The sequence below is a fragment of the Rhinolophus sinicus genome, chromosome 4 (assembly GCF_057876585.1).
Source record: "Rhinolophus sinicus isolate RSI-liver-muscle chromosome 4, RSI-T2T, whole genome shotgun sequence".
NCBI lineage: Eukaryota > Metazoa > Chordata > Mammalia > Chiroptera > Rhinolophidae > Rhinolophus > Rhinolophus sinicus.
The window spans coordinates 80,669,291-80,686,117 of NC_142504.1; the positions used below are offsets into that span (position 1 = coordinate 80,669,291).

Here is a 16,827-nt window from a genome sequence, read left to right on the forward strand (position 1 = left end):
GCATTTCACAAACAAGTACCTCCTTGTGCTAATATTTTCTTTTGATTCCATCAATAATACCTTAGCCACTTTCTTTTACTGGAGGTGGGGGAAAAAAGCATGGGTTTTCTGACAGACCTAGTAGGCAAGGCCGTTTGGGGAAGTGTGTACCCAAGAGAAAAAAGACCTCAGTCCTTTAGCCACTCATGCAGCATTTGATGGCGTGGGAGAACCATGCCCAAGATTAGAATCAAGACTGAAGCGATCTCATGGTAAAGGTTACACAAAACCTTGCAAGTGAGGAGAAGGGGCTTTGTTTGCCAGAAAAGACACATTTAGCCTGTGAATCGGGATCAGTTCCCAACTCGGGATCAGATTCTGCTACTCAGTCTCTCTCTGGGCTTCCAGTTCCTCCCCCCCACCTACCAAGTTGAGGTGGTCACTCTGAGTTTTTAAGAAAGGAACTATACTAACACCCATTCTATACAGTTTCCCCATCTTTCCACTAATATTTTAATCAGGGAAACTCTAAGTCTGATGTGGCTCTTCCAAAAGTGACCACCTTTCTCTAGAAGAGTGGAGAAGGCCAGTCACGGCTCAATCTGCCCTGGGTTCACGCAGAGCCTTGTCTGTGATGATGGCAGCAGGGCTAGTCGGGGTGTGTGGCCTGCTTCGTGGGACCCAGCTGAGGGAGGAAATGGCACATCAGGAGGAGGAAGGAGCCATCCCATCATTTCAGTCTACTTTAATGACAGTTTTGTTAGTTTTAATATCCATCATTTCCCCTTGAATGTCAAGTCCATGAGAAATGGGACCTTCTGTCTTGTTCTTTACTGGGCCATCGGTGACTAGCACATAGTAGGTGTTCAATAAATATTGGTTGAATGAACGGACACGTGAGAGACCTGGGATACAGTCCTGGGACTGGCTGCTGAATCTCTCTAGCCTATAAGAGTGTTATGAGGATTAGATGGAATTATGTGCACTGGGGATTGACGGGAACATGTTACATATTGTTGCAGCCCACGACAGGCCACCCCAAAATATCCCCCAGTGACATATTGATTACATCGAATTCAAGTTACTTAACCAACAGCCTGTGCCACAAGGGTACCTTGACCCTCCCTTGGCTCCTCGAATCCAGGAAATAAATCTTCCATATGAAAAGTGTCCTCCCTGCACCTGGAAGACACCCCTCATTGTTAAATACCTCCAAACCAAAAAGTGTGTGAGCAGATCTTAGTGCCTCTTTTCTAATTTACTACTTTGTTTAAATTCCCCACTAACAGATACCCAAACCTTGCTTAGATTCCTTTCTAATGAGCACTACCTTTTCTTTGTCCTGTCAATTTCTTACAAATTTATTGTTTCTTTGTCTAAAAAGTTTAAAAAGGTGCCAGTCTGATTCCTGCTTTGAGCCTCATTTTATGATATGAGCAACACATTGTGATTCTCCCATGTGCATATATGAAATTGATTTTTCCCGTTAATCTGGTTTTGTGTTCATTTTATTACTTCATTCCTAGTCCAGCCCTAAGAATTCAAGAAGGGTAAGAGAGGGGAATTCCCCCCCTCCCAGACAGTATCTACGTTAGCTATTGGACCAGGCGGAGTTCTTCGGAAGTGAGAGGTACAGCCCATACCAAGCAATGCATGGAAAGCTAACAATCTAATTAGAAGTCATACTTCATGGTGCAGATATTTACTGACTTTATTTTTAAACAAGTTGGTATAAACTAAGACCAAAATGCAAATTGTTTCATGATTTATGTCAGTTGAGGAAGTATTTTATTTGTCAAGAAGAAGAGAGTGAAGAGAATGACATAATCTCCCTCAAATTAGCACTTTAACACAAAGAGTACTACTGTCCCATGCAATCCACTGTCAGAAAGTTTCATACTCTTTATTGTATCTGGATGACATCTTTTCTGGTTGTAAATTGGCCATGAGAATGTTTTTAAAACTTATTTTTTTAAAAATCCCTGCAATTTATCATCTGGTCATACGTAATGCTTTTAATGATAGAAGTTTAAAAGATCCTAGTTGTATGTTCTATCCAATTAAGTATTTGTTTGTTCAAACAAATTATAATATGATTTGCTAGGATCACAACATTCTAATGAAAATTATAAAAATATCAATTTCTATAAATTCATTGCTTATAATTAGGAAAAATCAAATTTATATTTTTTAATGAAATGAATAATTTTGTTAACCATTGAAGACTTATGCTGTCGATATGTGTAAGTCATTTCAACTATTTTCTGTTTAAAACCTACTTAAAAGTTAATCCAAAATTAATCCTTTAAACATTTTATATAAAGGATATTTAAATTATCCTCTTCATGATATAACTGAGGAGAGAATAAAAGCTTGAGGATATAATTTTATTTTTATATTTTAGTGAGTTATACACTGGTTCAAACAGGGATACCTAGAATATGCATCTTTCTCAAACTGTAGTTTTCATTATTTGCTTTTCAATTACTGTTATTTTACTTTTACCATAGATGTGGGTTCTCCATCTGGTTTCTTTGCATATTTCCATTCTTGCACTTATTTTTATGAATTTTGGGGCTCCCGTCTTAGCTTTAAAAGAATATTGAAGATCACTTGTAAATTGTACATAATCCCTCTACTTTTCCTCTAGCCTGTCAATAATCTTTAACCAATAGAATTTTTTTTTTTAAAGTTTATTAGTTACGGAGCACTTACTATGGGCTTTTATTAATCACAACAGTCGTAATTCCCACTAACCCCACTTAACAGATGAGAAACTAAGTAACTTGCCTAAGGCCACTCAGGTTCATTATTCAAGTAACTTGAACTTGGTCTATCCTTTGGTGAGTCTAGTTAGAATGGACAGAGATTATGTTTTGCTCCAAACTTTGCATAACACTGGAGGTGCCTTAGTTCCTTACCTCCCCTTTCCTTTTGTTCCTACTGTCTTTTCCTCATTTTCCTTTTTGTTCCTGTGTCACCAGTGTCCTTTATCCCTTGTGTTAACTGTGTATCTGTGGTTGTCACTTCCCAAGGATGTGTTTGCAATAAGAAGTCAGGTAACCCCAGGACAACAGAATCAGCTTTGCTTGCCAGCTAGGCAAGTAATGCCTGCATCCAGGAAAAGCCTCTGCAGGAAGCCCTGTCATCCTGTGCCAAGGGGTAAAGCCTTGCCCCACAAAGCACCTTAGTATTATTAAACATATTCTATTTGTCAGGCATTTTATAGTCATTTTTATTGGCTCTTTTTACTAGTCATAACTCTGCATCAGAACTGTATTCACTTTTCTTTTAATTAAGTGCTCTGAGTGAAGTGGAAAAGACTGAAGGCCTTGGGGAGCAAGTCTTCAATTGCCAAACAGTCGGGGAGCAGATACAGAACCACAGAGACCTGCCACCTGCTCCCAGGGCGTGTCAGACCCAACCAGGAACCAGCAGGCACTCCACCACTGCAGAAAGGGCTCCCCACAGAGCTCAGCTTTATATTAAGAAAAGACCCTCAAATTACTATAGCTTTCAGCCACTGATGTCTTGAGCAGGTGCTGACATTGGGAAGACTGGGCCATCTATGTCATCCTAATCTAGAATGTTCCCTTTTCTTTTCCTGAAAAACCAAGAGCACAAAAACTCATGTCCTTTTTTTTTTTTAAATGCCTAACTACACTGCTTTTATAACTTTAATTATAGACTAAAGTTAAAAAAGTATCACTGTATAAGAAGGCTAGACCTGAAGTTGGAACTGGAACTTTTAACTTTGCTCCTCGGTAGTGAATTTGAGAAATTGCTTAACTTCTCATCAGTTTTTCTTATCTGTAGAATGCGTATAATCACAGTTACTATCCTTCCCCCTTCAGCTTGCTCATATTGTGTGTGTACAGAGTATCACAGGACTTACCCCACAGTCAGGGTTTATTCTTCAGGTTGCTTGTCTACCTGCCCACAAGACTGAGTGTGTCTCCAAGGGTGAGGATTATATGTATGTCTCCACCGTCTATCTATCCCAGTACCTGACACCAGGAAGTACCCTACAAAGTTTCCTTAGCATGAAATCACATACAAGAAAGCCCTTTGTAAACTGTAAAGTGTTATTCACAAGTACCTTAGTAATTGATTATTCACAGAATGGGCCCACAGACCAGAGATGTGGAAGAAATAATGCAGGGTATAAAAGGAGCCAGGCTTTCAATAATCATAAAAGCTACAATTAAAATGTAAACTGTGATACAATACCAGTTCTGAATTTCTTTGGGTTACTGCACAATATTCAATCATCCACTATGTAGATTAACAACAGTGAACATTTAGAGGGGGTGATATGTAGGAAGATGTGGCAGCCTACCTCATGCTGGGACACCTACAGTTGGAGAGCACTAAGGCTTTCCCAAGAGGTCTCAATGTGAGAGCAAAGAAAAGGCTTAAATTTTTGAGAAGGCAACACTTTATTTTTTTCCAAGTTTTCACATTCTCCTTACACACTTTTAAAGTTTAAATGTTTAGTCTTTCAGTTTGGTTCATCCGACTTTGGTCCCATTTCATAGGTAGTATACACACTGTTTACTCGCCAGGGTTTATTTGTGAGCTGTCATTAAACAGGATAAGACCCCCTTCTTCCTCTCCAACAGTCTTCTTTCTGGCATGCCCTAGGTATTCCCATGCAATTTCTCTAGGTCACCTCTGAACTATTTCTAAATTATTCCTTAGCTCCAAATTCCTACCGTGGTACACAGGAAGAGCTCAATAAACGGTTTTGTAAATGAATCCTGTGTTCAGAGTGTTTCTGTATAGGATTCTCCTTCACCTTGACTTTTCACTTCTTAGATCATCATTCACATCCCAAGAGGTGGTTCTAAAATAGCTCATTCGAGACAGTAGTTAAATGCCAGGCATAGAATCTATGATTCCGTGATTCTCTTCATAAGTTAAAACACACACACAAAAACCCTTAGAAACATACCTGGAACTTTACCACTTCCCCTCCCTTATAAAATAATCCTGAAAACACTAGCACTATGAATATCCTACTGCTAATTATAAAAAATTAACATGTTAATAAACACCAAGTTGAGGGGAAATGAAATGATGTCAGCATAATCAATTTTCTAATATTGTTGTTATACTTTTATTTAGGTCTGTGTGCTTCTGCAGCAGCATGTTTTTAAACTGCTACCTCGAACTACTGAAAAATAAATATTCTGAGTCATTTTTTCTAGAGTAAAAAAACAATGAGATATTTGTTCAACATGGAATGTCAAAAACCTATCTATATGTAATTGTCAAAAAGAATGTCACAAAATAGAAAATGACATTCCAGATACGCTGGCTTAATAAAATTAATACAATTATTAGTTATTAATTATTAACTCATAAAATTCTAAAAGCCCATGAACTTATCCTGTAAGGACTATGGTGGCTAAGTACTGTGAATATTTGAACGGCAAACTAAATTAGAGGTAATAAATCCTGCATCGTCATATCAATCATTTCTATTTTATAGGAACATCCTGTCAAACTAAAAACAAATTATAAGTGGCTAACTGGTCTGTAATGTTGCATCAAAACACCAACTAATTACTGATTCTGCAGTCTTTTGAAAACACATATTAGTACACATCAACTTGAAGTGGAACTTCTACTGATTTATACCGTCTCCAAGACGGTAGTCAAGTATTAGAAAATCATAGCCCAATTATGTATGCACCAGGGAAATACAAATACCACAGCATACGATCTAGCCAAATACAGGCCCTACTTCTAGAATACTTACATTAGAACTTACAAAAGTTATTGCTATAATGACCCTCATAATGTTTTAAGAATCCCAGTATTATGACCACTCTCCTAATCCCAAAATATTCCAGATAAAATCTAATCATTTGTGAAAAGCTGTTGATTTCATTCTAAGTCAACTTCCACGAATCCGCTGGAGTTTAGGCAGCAATTATGCCCATCAGAGCTCCCCTACCTCCTTTAGCACTTGAAATTTTCCAAGGCTCTGTAAAGAGAAATGGGAAAGGTCTGCAGAACAAACCTAGAAGCAGATGTGGACATAAATCCAGCCTGGGCCACAGCATATGCAAATCTTAAAGAAAAATAGAGGAGAGAAAACCAGGCTTTGGGGTAAATGGAGCATCTACATAGATGGGCTTTCTGAGGTAACAGTGAGAGGGAGGAGGGCCTGGGTAAGCCAGGATGCAAGAGGCCTCGGGAGATTTCCTAGCTACTAGGAGACCAGAGGAAGGGCTACTAAGTTGAGGCAATGGACGCCCCAGAAGAACCAGCAGAGAGGCCTTGCACAGCACCTGGATAAGATATTTATAAGAGAAAATGTGAAGACAGAAACTGGGACTTTATCATCAGATCGGTAGTTTCTCAAATGTAAAACATTCTGTGCTAAGATAATAAAATGACAGAAAATGTTTTTAGCACTTTTCATTTAGCAGTTCATTTAGCACTGAGGACCACAGACTCTACGAAGTAAGTATCACCACCATCCCCATCTGATGGAGGAGGAAACTGGAGCACAGGAGGTTCAGCGCCAAGCGGAGATCTGGCCCGGTAAGTCCGGCCTGCTCTTAACCACTGCAGGACAGGGCTTCTCAAAAGAGACTGATACAGTCTCCAGACTCAGTAAAGGCCAGAACCACATACAGCAAAACAGAAGCATTACATGCTGGTAATATATTTTTGTGTTCTCTGCTTTTTTTCTTGTCCTGTATTTTAACAAGTTCTCTCTTCTTACATGACTCTAGGAAAGTATCGAAGGTAGTGACATGAATCTAATGTTATATCACCTACTCTTTACTGGATTCTTTTGTTTGAACAGTTGATAAGAATTTGGGAATCAACAGACCACGGATTTAAGAGCAGAGACTCTGGAATCAGACAGGCCTGGATTCAAATCCCCACACGGTTACTTACCAGTTCCTAGACTTTAAGCAAGTTAATCAACCAACCCGTTAACCTTAGCTGCTTCCTTTGGAAAATGGAGATAACCATAACTCCTGGAAGGGCTGTGAGAGGATTAAGTGAGAGAACACAGACCTCGGCTCATCAGGATGTTCTGTGCATATCGATTGCCTGGGAATCTTGTCACAGGCAGGTGCTGATTCAACCGGACACACTGGTGAGAGCCTACATTTCTGATAAGCTCCCACGTGAGGTGGAGGCTGCCAATACGGGGACCCCTTTAAAGTCCTTGGTACATGTTGGCTATTACTAATGATTACACTCCACTTCATAACTCCAGAATCAGTGAGAGGACGGCGGAGTTGAGGACGGCAGAGTTGACACAAAAACGCTGCCAAGAAGGGAATCACGTTAATCTCTAGAGGCTGCAGCCCACTGAAATGAGCGCCTCATGGCCCCAACACTCCCTTCACTTGGATCTCCATTCCTGGCTGGATCGGGTCCAACTGTCCACTCACTGACTCAGAACAGCTAGGAAGCTAGGAATGATGACATAGTTCACACTTCTGAGTTATGTTCCTGAAAAGCTACATGGCAAAAACCATAACAAGTCCACAAGCTCAAGAAACTCACCCTGAACACTTATTTCTCAGACTACAAAATGAGGATTTTTCTCATGGATCAAATGTGTGTGTGTGTGTGTGTGTGTGTGTGTGTGTGTGTGTGTATGAATATATTACCCATGAGCATTTTATCTAAACAGAAGGGGAGGCAGAGAAATTTAATTATTAAGTTAGAATATATATTGTTTACTTACTAGCTTGGTCCCTGGCATGCTTCGGTGAAAAACGCCCAAGTGGATAATGGCGCTATAAATAATAGTTTCCTTTTTCTTGTGTTCAGATAGGAAGGAAGGGGATTAAATGATGGGACACCTGGCTAAACTGGGTTAACCTGGACGGGGGACATGGAGTAAAACTAGAAACTGATGATTACCATCTGCCAAACTAGTCCTGACATTCTAATTTGGTAACCGAATTACTCACAAAGGAAGTGACATTTATCTCTGTCATCCTTCAGCATTCCTTTCCAAATTCCTCTCCTTTTCCCCAGAAGGCTACCACCTAATGCTCTCTTAAATCTGTCAGCCCGTTCAGGTAAGCACATTTTCACCTCCTTCCTCATAGAAAGGCTCAAAATGCCCATCCTCCAGTGTTCACTGCCAGGTGATCAGGGAAAAGCAAGAATTAAAGGTGTGACAGAGTTGAGCTACTCCCAAGGAAAGGATTGCATTATAAAGATGATTTTTGAATGTCTATCTTTGGGTGGAAACGGAGCTGAAGGGGTGAGAGGCAGAGAATGAAGTCTCCCCAAGTTCCCTCAGTTTTCCAGAGTTACAAAATGGACTCAACATGGGAGCACTTCATCCTCACACTGCTCCTGCAGCACACTTTGGGACTTCTTTGTACCCCACATATTAAAGACAACCAAACTTACTGCCTGGCGAGCCAGCAGGAGCTGAACTGTTTAAATCACTAAACAGGAGTCACAAATCTTAGAATGTAGAGGGTTTTCAGAAAAAGGAAGTTCCCACTGGGGTTCCCACTGCAAACTGCTGTGATGAAAACTCCAATTAAAGCTCAGACATTCTGGACTTACAATACTGTAAGATATCTCCTACTTCCATTATTTCTGAAAAATCTGTTACCCAAGACTTGGGCAAAGTTAGGATGTGCTATGAATAAAAATATATCAGTCACTAATGAAAGTTTGCTGTCATATATAAATGTACCTTTTTTAGGGAGAAGAAAAAGGCTCTGTCAGGTTGTTAAAACACAACCTGAAAGGAGGAAGTCTGACTGTAAAGGAAGTGTTGAACAGAAGGATGTGGAGAATTACTGAAAACCTAAAACATGTCTAATTAGGTTAGGCCTCCTATAGTACTAAGGATATATTACTGTGGTCTGCTGTTTATAGCCATGAGCGTGAAACAATACAACCTCATATGCAGGTTTAATCTCAGCCCAGAGCCCTTGCTGTAGTGAAGTATCTCAAATGGCTTAAACACTCTTTTATTTCTAGACCATACAGAATAGAAGCTCATTCTCTGTTATAACTCGACACAATTCAGAGCCCACCCTCTCTCAAAGTTGAATAGGAGGCAAAGAGAAACTTCTGTAAATCTGAAAAACCACGGAGCCTAAAACTTTACAGAGCTTAAAACTTTAAAAGTGCATCTGTTTCCACTGTGATGATCATGCATCAAGCAGAGAAGCACTTCAGCTTGACGTCCATGAACTTGCCCATCCTCTGCAAACCCCTACTGAGGGCTAGCAGGGAATCCTGCTCCTCTTGGCAGCACTTTCAAGGTACAAAGAGACTCAAGTAACAGCGGTTGAATTGAATTCAGCATCTTTAGAACACCACTAGTGTTAAATTAAAAACTGAAAAAAAAAAAAAAAAATGCTTATCGGCACAATGCTTCAAATCCTGAAGTTGTATTTTCTTTCTTTTTAGTTTATCAAGGTCAATCAATATCCATTCTTGGACCAATTAATCCCCACTTCCCTATCGCCTACTTAAATTCCCTCAATGAAGTCTTTACAAAGGTATCCAGACTGATTGGTATAATGCAGTGAAAGATCAATCACAAGAAGTAAAATAGGCCCTAGAAAAATAAAAGTTTGAGCATATGACAGACCCACAGATTACTAGTGTATATGTTTAGTTTATATGTTTAGTTCTAAAATTTTCAACATAGGTAACCACAAAGCAACTCCTGTATCAATTTTCCTTTTGAAATGGCAGTTAAGATACATACGGAAAGATAACTTGAAACTGAACTTTCTTTTTTTTTTTGGTTTATAAAATGTAACTTTATTTCCTTATTCTGCTACTACGTAGGGCAAAACTGAGCTTTTTATTAAATAACTGAAGTGGAGTTTTGACTGGGCAAGGCCAAGGTGAGGCCCTGCCTAACTGGTCTCACATACAACTAGTGGCCCTATTAGATGAAGGGGCTCTTCTTACTAGAAATCCATTTTTGCAATGACAAGAAGATAGCCTTTTAGGTGACATTTGTTAGGGAAGCCAGATTTTAAAATCAGGGTGACAAAAAGATTTAAGTTTTAGATGAATGGGTTCCACTTTCTCTGTGGCAGCAAATACTTCTATTTCCTGGATCAGATTTAGTAGATAGTGAGCTGACATACATGTGGGTTTATATCAATTTAAAATAATACACCTGAGTACTGATTCCAATATAACATCCAAGAGTAAAAAGTACAGATTTCTTTCCCAAATGTGACTGTTGCAAAACACTGAGCGCATACCTTTTAACTTTCTTTATTTTGATCTAGTTTTAATACTTAATGAGGCCAAAATCTTGCCAGTGAGAGTACTTGCCAAGTGGAAAATAGATTAATTTATAGAGATTCCTAGTACAAGAGCCAAATTAGTAGGTGCTCAGTAATTGTTTCCTGAATGAATGAAAAAAGTTACATAGTTAATGTTAATGACATTTAGTTTCTCCACCAATTTGAACTTTCCATAAAGGAGAGCAAACATTCCTGCAGCAGAAAAAGGAATTTAGCCACACAATAACATTAAAAATCAGGAAAACATCCATTTTGAACAGAGCAGTTAATCCTAATAACTTCAGATAACCATTGCAAAAAAATGTTTTCTCACAACTGCTGTAGCTGTTAAACACACTACTCCATTCACATTTATAGTTTGTATCCATCTTTACGCAGAAAAGAGTATCCATCCTCCTAGTCTCCAAATGCAGAATAAGACTGGCGATTATTTCAATAATACATAAAACGCATGTTTTTTTTTCTATTATTAGGTTGGTGCAAAAGTAATTGCGGTTTAAAAGGTTAAAAATAATTGCAAAAACCGCAATTACTTTCGCATCAACCTAATAGAGAGATACAGTATTCCTTCTCCCTTCCCACACTGCAGCACCGGAATCTGAATGAAAGCTGGTTACTTAGTGCTATCAGCATCTGGCTTCCCCTGAAAGCAAGGTCATGAACAACTCTGTGTGCCCCACAGGGAAGCTGCTCCAATTGTCAGCTTGGAAACTGTTAAGGACCAACTCTGACTCCCCAGTGAAGACAATGAAACAGAAACAATGGATGTGCACCACTGACTCCAGAATCTTTCCACTAATAGATTTCCTACTTACAGAGTATATCTGGAAATAATCTGGGTTAGGGTCAAGGAAGTGAATTACTTGCAGCTTTGTCACTAGCTTACTAATGCTTCTATGTGTATTTTAGGGAGCTAATTTTCACTTTTTTTTTTTTTTTAAAGACGGTGCAGCTCACAGTGGCCCATGCGGGGATCAAATTGGCAACCTTGGTGTTACTAGCACCATGCTCTAACCAACTGAGCTACCCGGCCACCCCAATTTTCACATTTTTGTTTGGTACTGGAAAGAGGCACAATCTATAAAAACTTAAAGTAACAAACTATGATATTTAGAACCTAAATTCCAATAAAATATAGCATTCTCCTTTTGTGTAAATGATAAAAACCAAAGTTACAAATCTCTATCACCTACCTAGCTAAGCTGAAGTACTATTCTCTGAGGCAGGCAAAATGCTGCATTTTCATGCAAAGAGGCTAGCTATGAAGATGTAGGATAGGCCTACTACACCTCTTAAAATGATCTCCTCCTGTTGCACTAATAACTGGATCATCTTAGATCACAACAGCAACATGAGGAAAAAGGGAACTAAAACCACCCTTTACTTTGAAAGCCATTCAAGAGAATTAAAAAGTGAATCAATTAAAGCAACCATCTCTACCCCCAAAAACAAAAGCCACATACATCACATGAGTAAAAACACAAATTCCATAATATCTGTTAATCCTTGAGTGCATTCATTTTTAAATCCGTCCCATAAATGACACACTTATTAACACCCTCAAAAAGTAAAGAGTCAATGCATTTGAAGTAACAGGCTCCTCATTTTTTGAGAAACTTGCGATATTAGAACCATCACGGTGTGACTGTGTTATCAAGAAGTCTAGAATAATATGATCAATAGTGGAATTCAGTGTCACACCACTTTGATGAGGTCCAGTCAAAATTAAGGGTAGATAACCTATGTTTATAATTAAGTAATAATGACTGAAACTTGACATATACGTGGCATTTCCTGGGGATTAATGTCCAGCTAGAGGAATTGACAACGCAGGGCAATGCCCTGGGACAGTAACCCCAGCCATTAATCCCCAGGAAATGCCCTGGACCTCAGTTGTTACAGTGACTTTAGTAAATATAGGAACAAAAAGTTTAATATCAGCTTTCTACTTAAACATTTGTTTCATAATTAGAATGCTCACATTTCATAAAGTGAGTTCTACAGGAGTTACCAAAGAGTTCCTGTAACCTTCTGAATGCTGATTAAAAAAAAAAAAAATTTACCGGGCCAGCCTGGTGGCTCAGGTGGTTGGAACGCCATGCTCTTAATGCCACGGTCGCTGGTTCGATTCCCACATGGGGCAGTGAGCTGTGCCCTCTACAGCTAAGATTGTGAACAACAGCTCTCCCTGGAGCTAAGCTGCTGTGGGCTGCCAGGGGTTGCCAGGAACGGCCAGTGGCCATCGTGGGCTACTGTGTGCTGCCGTGAGTGGCCAGCAGCCATCGTGAGCAGCTGGCAGCAGGCAAGAGCTACTGTGAGTGGCCAACCAACGGATAGGCGAATGACTGCCTCAGCTGGCGGAGCACAAGCCTCATAATACCAGCATGGGCCAGGCAGCTGTGTCCTACACAACTAGACTTGAGAAACAACAGTTTGAACCAGAGTGTGGGGGTGGGAAGGCAGAAGAAGGGGGAAAAATTTACTCTAACATTAACTGAAAACATTAACTCTAACATTAAGCGAAAAGCTTGCTATTAAATAGGTGCAAAGAGAACAACTTTTTGTAGTATTTTTTTACAGGGGACTTAGCTAAGATAACCTTTGAGAGCTACAATAATAATGTAACCAACATATGGACACTCAAATCTATATTTAGCTTGGGAGTTAACTGACAACTCAAAAAAATAATAAAAGAATCAGCATTCAGGTTTATAGGACTGATTTATCTCATTCAGTTAAAATAAAACTGAGACAAAGTGATGGCATTACTTAGAACAAAACAAAACCAACAAAACAAACCCACAATCATTTTGTAGACTTTAAGTCATGATTCTATGTAACACTAGTGTCAAGAAACTAGCAGACAGATAGATGCCAGTTGACAAACTGTTTCATTGTTATTCTAAGTAGATATATACTTTAATAAACTTTCTTAGGCTTTTAATTCTTAATCAGATGCTATTCTGAACCGACATTTTAAGGGTTTTTACTTTAGCAAAAGAATGTGAATATTTTTGCTTTCAAAAGAAAAAACAAACCCAAATTCTCCAAAGAAGAGAAAAAATTTTCCTCTTCACCCTTTTAACTCCCTAAAGCAATCTCCTGGTCTGTCAGAAATGTACTACACACACTAGAAGTACAGAAAGGAAGACACAAAGCCTACAGGTCTTGTGTATTTTAGAGAACTTTGGTGTTTATATTACCATTCACAGCCCCTTTCTCAGTTGGCCTTGAGGCTTGCTGATTAGCTGGTAAACGTTTGAAAGGGTCAGTTTGTCCAGAACTGGAATTTCCACTTTGGAAAAAGCACAGAGGTACCTGACATCTGTTCCTTGAAGGGACTGCACTACACCTCCAGACTTACAGCTGAAATTCCTACTTCTGCTTGATGGCAGGGAGGTCACAATTGTAAAACCTCCAGTGGCTACTCCTGCCTGCAGAACAGAGCATACTCCCCCAAAACCTCTGGTTTCTGGCTCCTAGAGTATCCAAAAGATGAAGCATCCACTTAAGCCCTCAGTCTAGACCTAGAATTTGATACTGCTCAGAATAAACTAATTTTAATGTTGAAACAAGTTCCCTCATCTTTGATGAGGACACTGAAGCCCAGAGAGGTGAACTGATTTGCCCAAGGTGCCTCAGCTTCTGAGCTACTATTCTTACTTGTTCTTGCCACACTCCTGTGCTGTTTGTCTTAATTACCTATATTCCTAAGTCTTATCTGCCCCCTAGATGGTGAGCTCTGTAGGGCTAAGAGAAGACAGCAATGTTCAGTGCCCACAGTGCTGGGCACTACAGGGCATGCTCTAGTTTGGAGCCTGGCTGGTAGGGCAGATACCCTTTCCATCTAATGTTAACAACTGACTTAGTTTATGGAAGCTTCCCCCAAAATAACTTTACATTCAACTACATGTTACTGGCACTCAACTGCCAGTCTCCCCACTCCCCGCCCCCTTACAGGAAGTGGAATTGGCATGTTTTCTATTTAATAACTTATAACTGCTTTTCTAACTTCATAAATTATGGTGAATATGTAACAGAGTATTTTAATGGTTACTTTATTCAAATATATTTTAAGTAACTGCTTCCTTTATATGTGCCCTATTCCTGCACTCTTTGCTTTATAAAACTCATGCATTCAATGGAGAGAGGCTGCAAGGGCTGAGCTAACCCTTCTTGTTCTGCGAACTTTGAAGATTTTAGCGTTACTGCGCAGCCGTGATTGTTAGGGCGCTTGCCCTCTCACATCTTTTAAGGTGAGGAGTAAACTTTTCTGAAAAGCACCAAGAGAGTTAAGTTGCTAAGGGTGAAAGCGAATCCGATTCAGTATATTTGCTACTTTTTCAAACTTCCCCCAAACCCAGACCTGCATTAGCACAAGTTAGTCCCGAAGTGGTACCACAGAAACATTTCATGCATAGAGTTTAGTTTGGTTACCTGGGTGGGGGAAACAATGGCAGGTGAAACTACTGTGGGAGAATTGGTGCTTCTGTGCCCATTGGCTTCTGGAAGAAGAGGCAGGGGGTCGTGTTTCACGGAAACCACCACCACCGCATCCACAGGCTCCGAGGGGCGGATACAAAGTCTTTTGGGGGAAGAGGGACCGCAGATTTCCCCCGACCCGAACACCGACTCGTACAGGGCGCGCTTGGGCGCAGCCTCGGATTTAACGTCGGGCCCGATCTGGCTGTCTTTGGGGAGGATATAGGTGTTCCCCAGCGAGGGCGGCTGGGGGCGGTGGTGGTGGGAGGGATGTGTAGGGGGGTGGTGGGAGTGGTGTCGAGCCGCCCCATTCAGAGCCTCGGCATAGCAGCCCTGCGGGGGGGGCGAGCCCAGTTTGGTGCCGATGCCCGCGATGCTGTTGAGCGTGGCGATGGAGACGGCGCCGATGCAGTGGTTGGTGTAGGTCTTAGAGAGCTTGGCCGCCTTGGAGAGCATCTGCATCCTGGTGCCCAGCAAGTTCTTGCCGATGGCTTTGTTCTCGTACCAGGTCACATCGCCCTCGCTGCAGTGGTCCCGGGGCCGCTGGAAGAACGCCTTGCAGAGGGGGTTGCGCTTCGATAGGTACTTCACGAAGCTGGCGTAGGGGCAGAACTCGGTGCCGGTCTCGTACATGCGGGGCAAGTTCTCCTCGTCGCTGCTTTCGGCGCGCTTCTTGCTCCACGACGACGAGCGCGACTTGTGGTAGGGCCCGAGGGACTTAAAGTAGACGAACTTGCGGCCGTCCTCATCCATGGCCAGCCCAAAAGAGTCTTCCTCCAGCTCGCGCTGGTTCTCGCGGCCGCGCGTGCAGAAGTACATGCACGTCTCGAACCAGACCTTGTTGAGCAGCCCGAAGGGCGTGTTGGTGCTGAAGACGCTGGAGGTGTAGAGCTTGCGCAGGTCCGCGCGCGTGATGGCTTGCTTCTGCACCACCGGCCCGGCGCCCTGCTCCTCAAGCTTGCGGATGACTGCGGCCAGCGTCAGGTTGGCGCTGCGCAGCTCCGGGTCCTTGGTGAGGTCGAGCGTGCGGCAGTACGGGGGCTCGTTGAGGTAGCGGTTGAGGGAGCTGCGGATGCTGATGAGCGAGGACTTGCTGTAGAGCTGGCCGCTTTTGGAGCGGGCCTCGGCGTAGAAGGAGCGCAGCACGCGACACAGCGCCCCCTTGTCCATGGTCTCGAAGTCCGGGCTCTGCGCCTTCTCGCTCAGGTACTCCCGGAAGATGCGCACGGCGTAGCGGGTGGCCAGCCGGGTGTTCTCGCTCAGCCGGGCCCGCTCGGGGCGCTGCAGCACGTCGGGGTCCAGCTCGGCGCCGTCCCCGGGCGGCCCACCGCGGGCCCGGGGCGCCAGCAGTCGCGGCGGCGCCTCGGGCTCCAGCGCGGCGCTCTGGTCCATATTGATCATATGGACCGGCTCGGGCTCCAGCTCCTCCCCGGCCGAGTCCTCGGGCTCCAGGGGCTCATCCCAGTCCAGCCCCATCTCTTCCTCCTCCTCCTCGTCCTCCTCCAGCCCCCCACCTCCGTCCTCCTCCTCCTCGTCCCCCGTTATCTGCACCTCTTGGATCTCGTCGTCCTCCTCTTCCTCCTCCTCTTCCTCCTCCTCTCCCGCGCTGCAGTAGTGCGGGCGGCCGTGGCGGCGGCCGCGGCCCCCCGCTCCGCGCTCGCCCTCGCCCCGCTCCCCATTGTTCTCGGCGGCGGCAGCGGCGGCGGCGCTGGCGCTGCCGCCCGCGCTGGTGTTACAGTCCCCGCTGCCAGGCATTCTCGCCATATTGCCGTCTCTCTGCCAGTCCTCGGGCAGGGCGCATGCGCTATATTGGACCGCAGCGCTGAGAGCTTTTGTGTTTAATGACCTTCAGCTACCGGGAGGCAAAGCCGGGCTCTTAAAGGAGCCGCGCTCCAATTGTCAGTTCGGAGCGCTGCTCCAGAGGGGCAGCGACGCGCAGGGGATGGAGGGGAGGCGGGAAGAAGTTAGGCAGGGAGAGGGTAAGGACGGAGGCTGGCTGGACCCTCTTCCTCCCCCATCCCTCTCCCCACTCCTAAGAAAACTTGGAAGGGAAAAAAAAGGGGGGGCGGGAGGGAGAGCTGTC

At 42.7% G+C, this 16,827-nt stretch overlaps 1 protein-coding gene and 1 long non-coding RNA gene across 5 annotated transcripts in view; one reads left to right on the forward strand and one right to left on the reverse strand.

Annotated features, from left to right (window-relative positions):
- KCTD1 (potassium channel tetramerization domain containing 1) overlaps positions 1–16,827 on the reverse strand; it is a 168,580-nt gene that overhangs the window by 69,120 nt on the left and 82,633 nt on the right. Inside the window, exon 1 of one of the 4 annotated variants that reach the window (XM_019741228.3) lies at positions 14,700–16,817. The exons of the other annotated variants lie outside the window; for them this stretch is intronic. Within the exon in view, the coding sequence (XP_019596787.2) occupies positions 14,700–16,508 (1,809 nt within the window). The 5' untranslated portion in view covers positions 16,509–16,817. Of the gene's footprint in view, positions 1–14,699; positions 16,818–16,827 lie in introns of those variants that run through there. 4 annotated transcript variants of the gene reach the window in all.
- Positions 15,813–16,827, forward strand: part of LOC141573153 (uncharacterized) — a 55,626-nt gene continuing 54,611 nt past the window's right edge. Inside the window, exon 1 of the long non-coding RNA XR_012498773.2 lies at positions 15,813–15,950. This is a non-coding gene — a long non-coding RNA (uncharacterized LOC141573153). The remainder of the gene's footprint in view (positions 15,951–16,827) is intronic.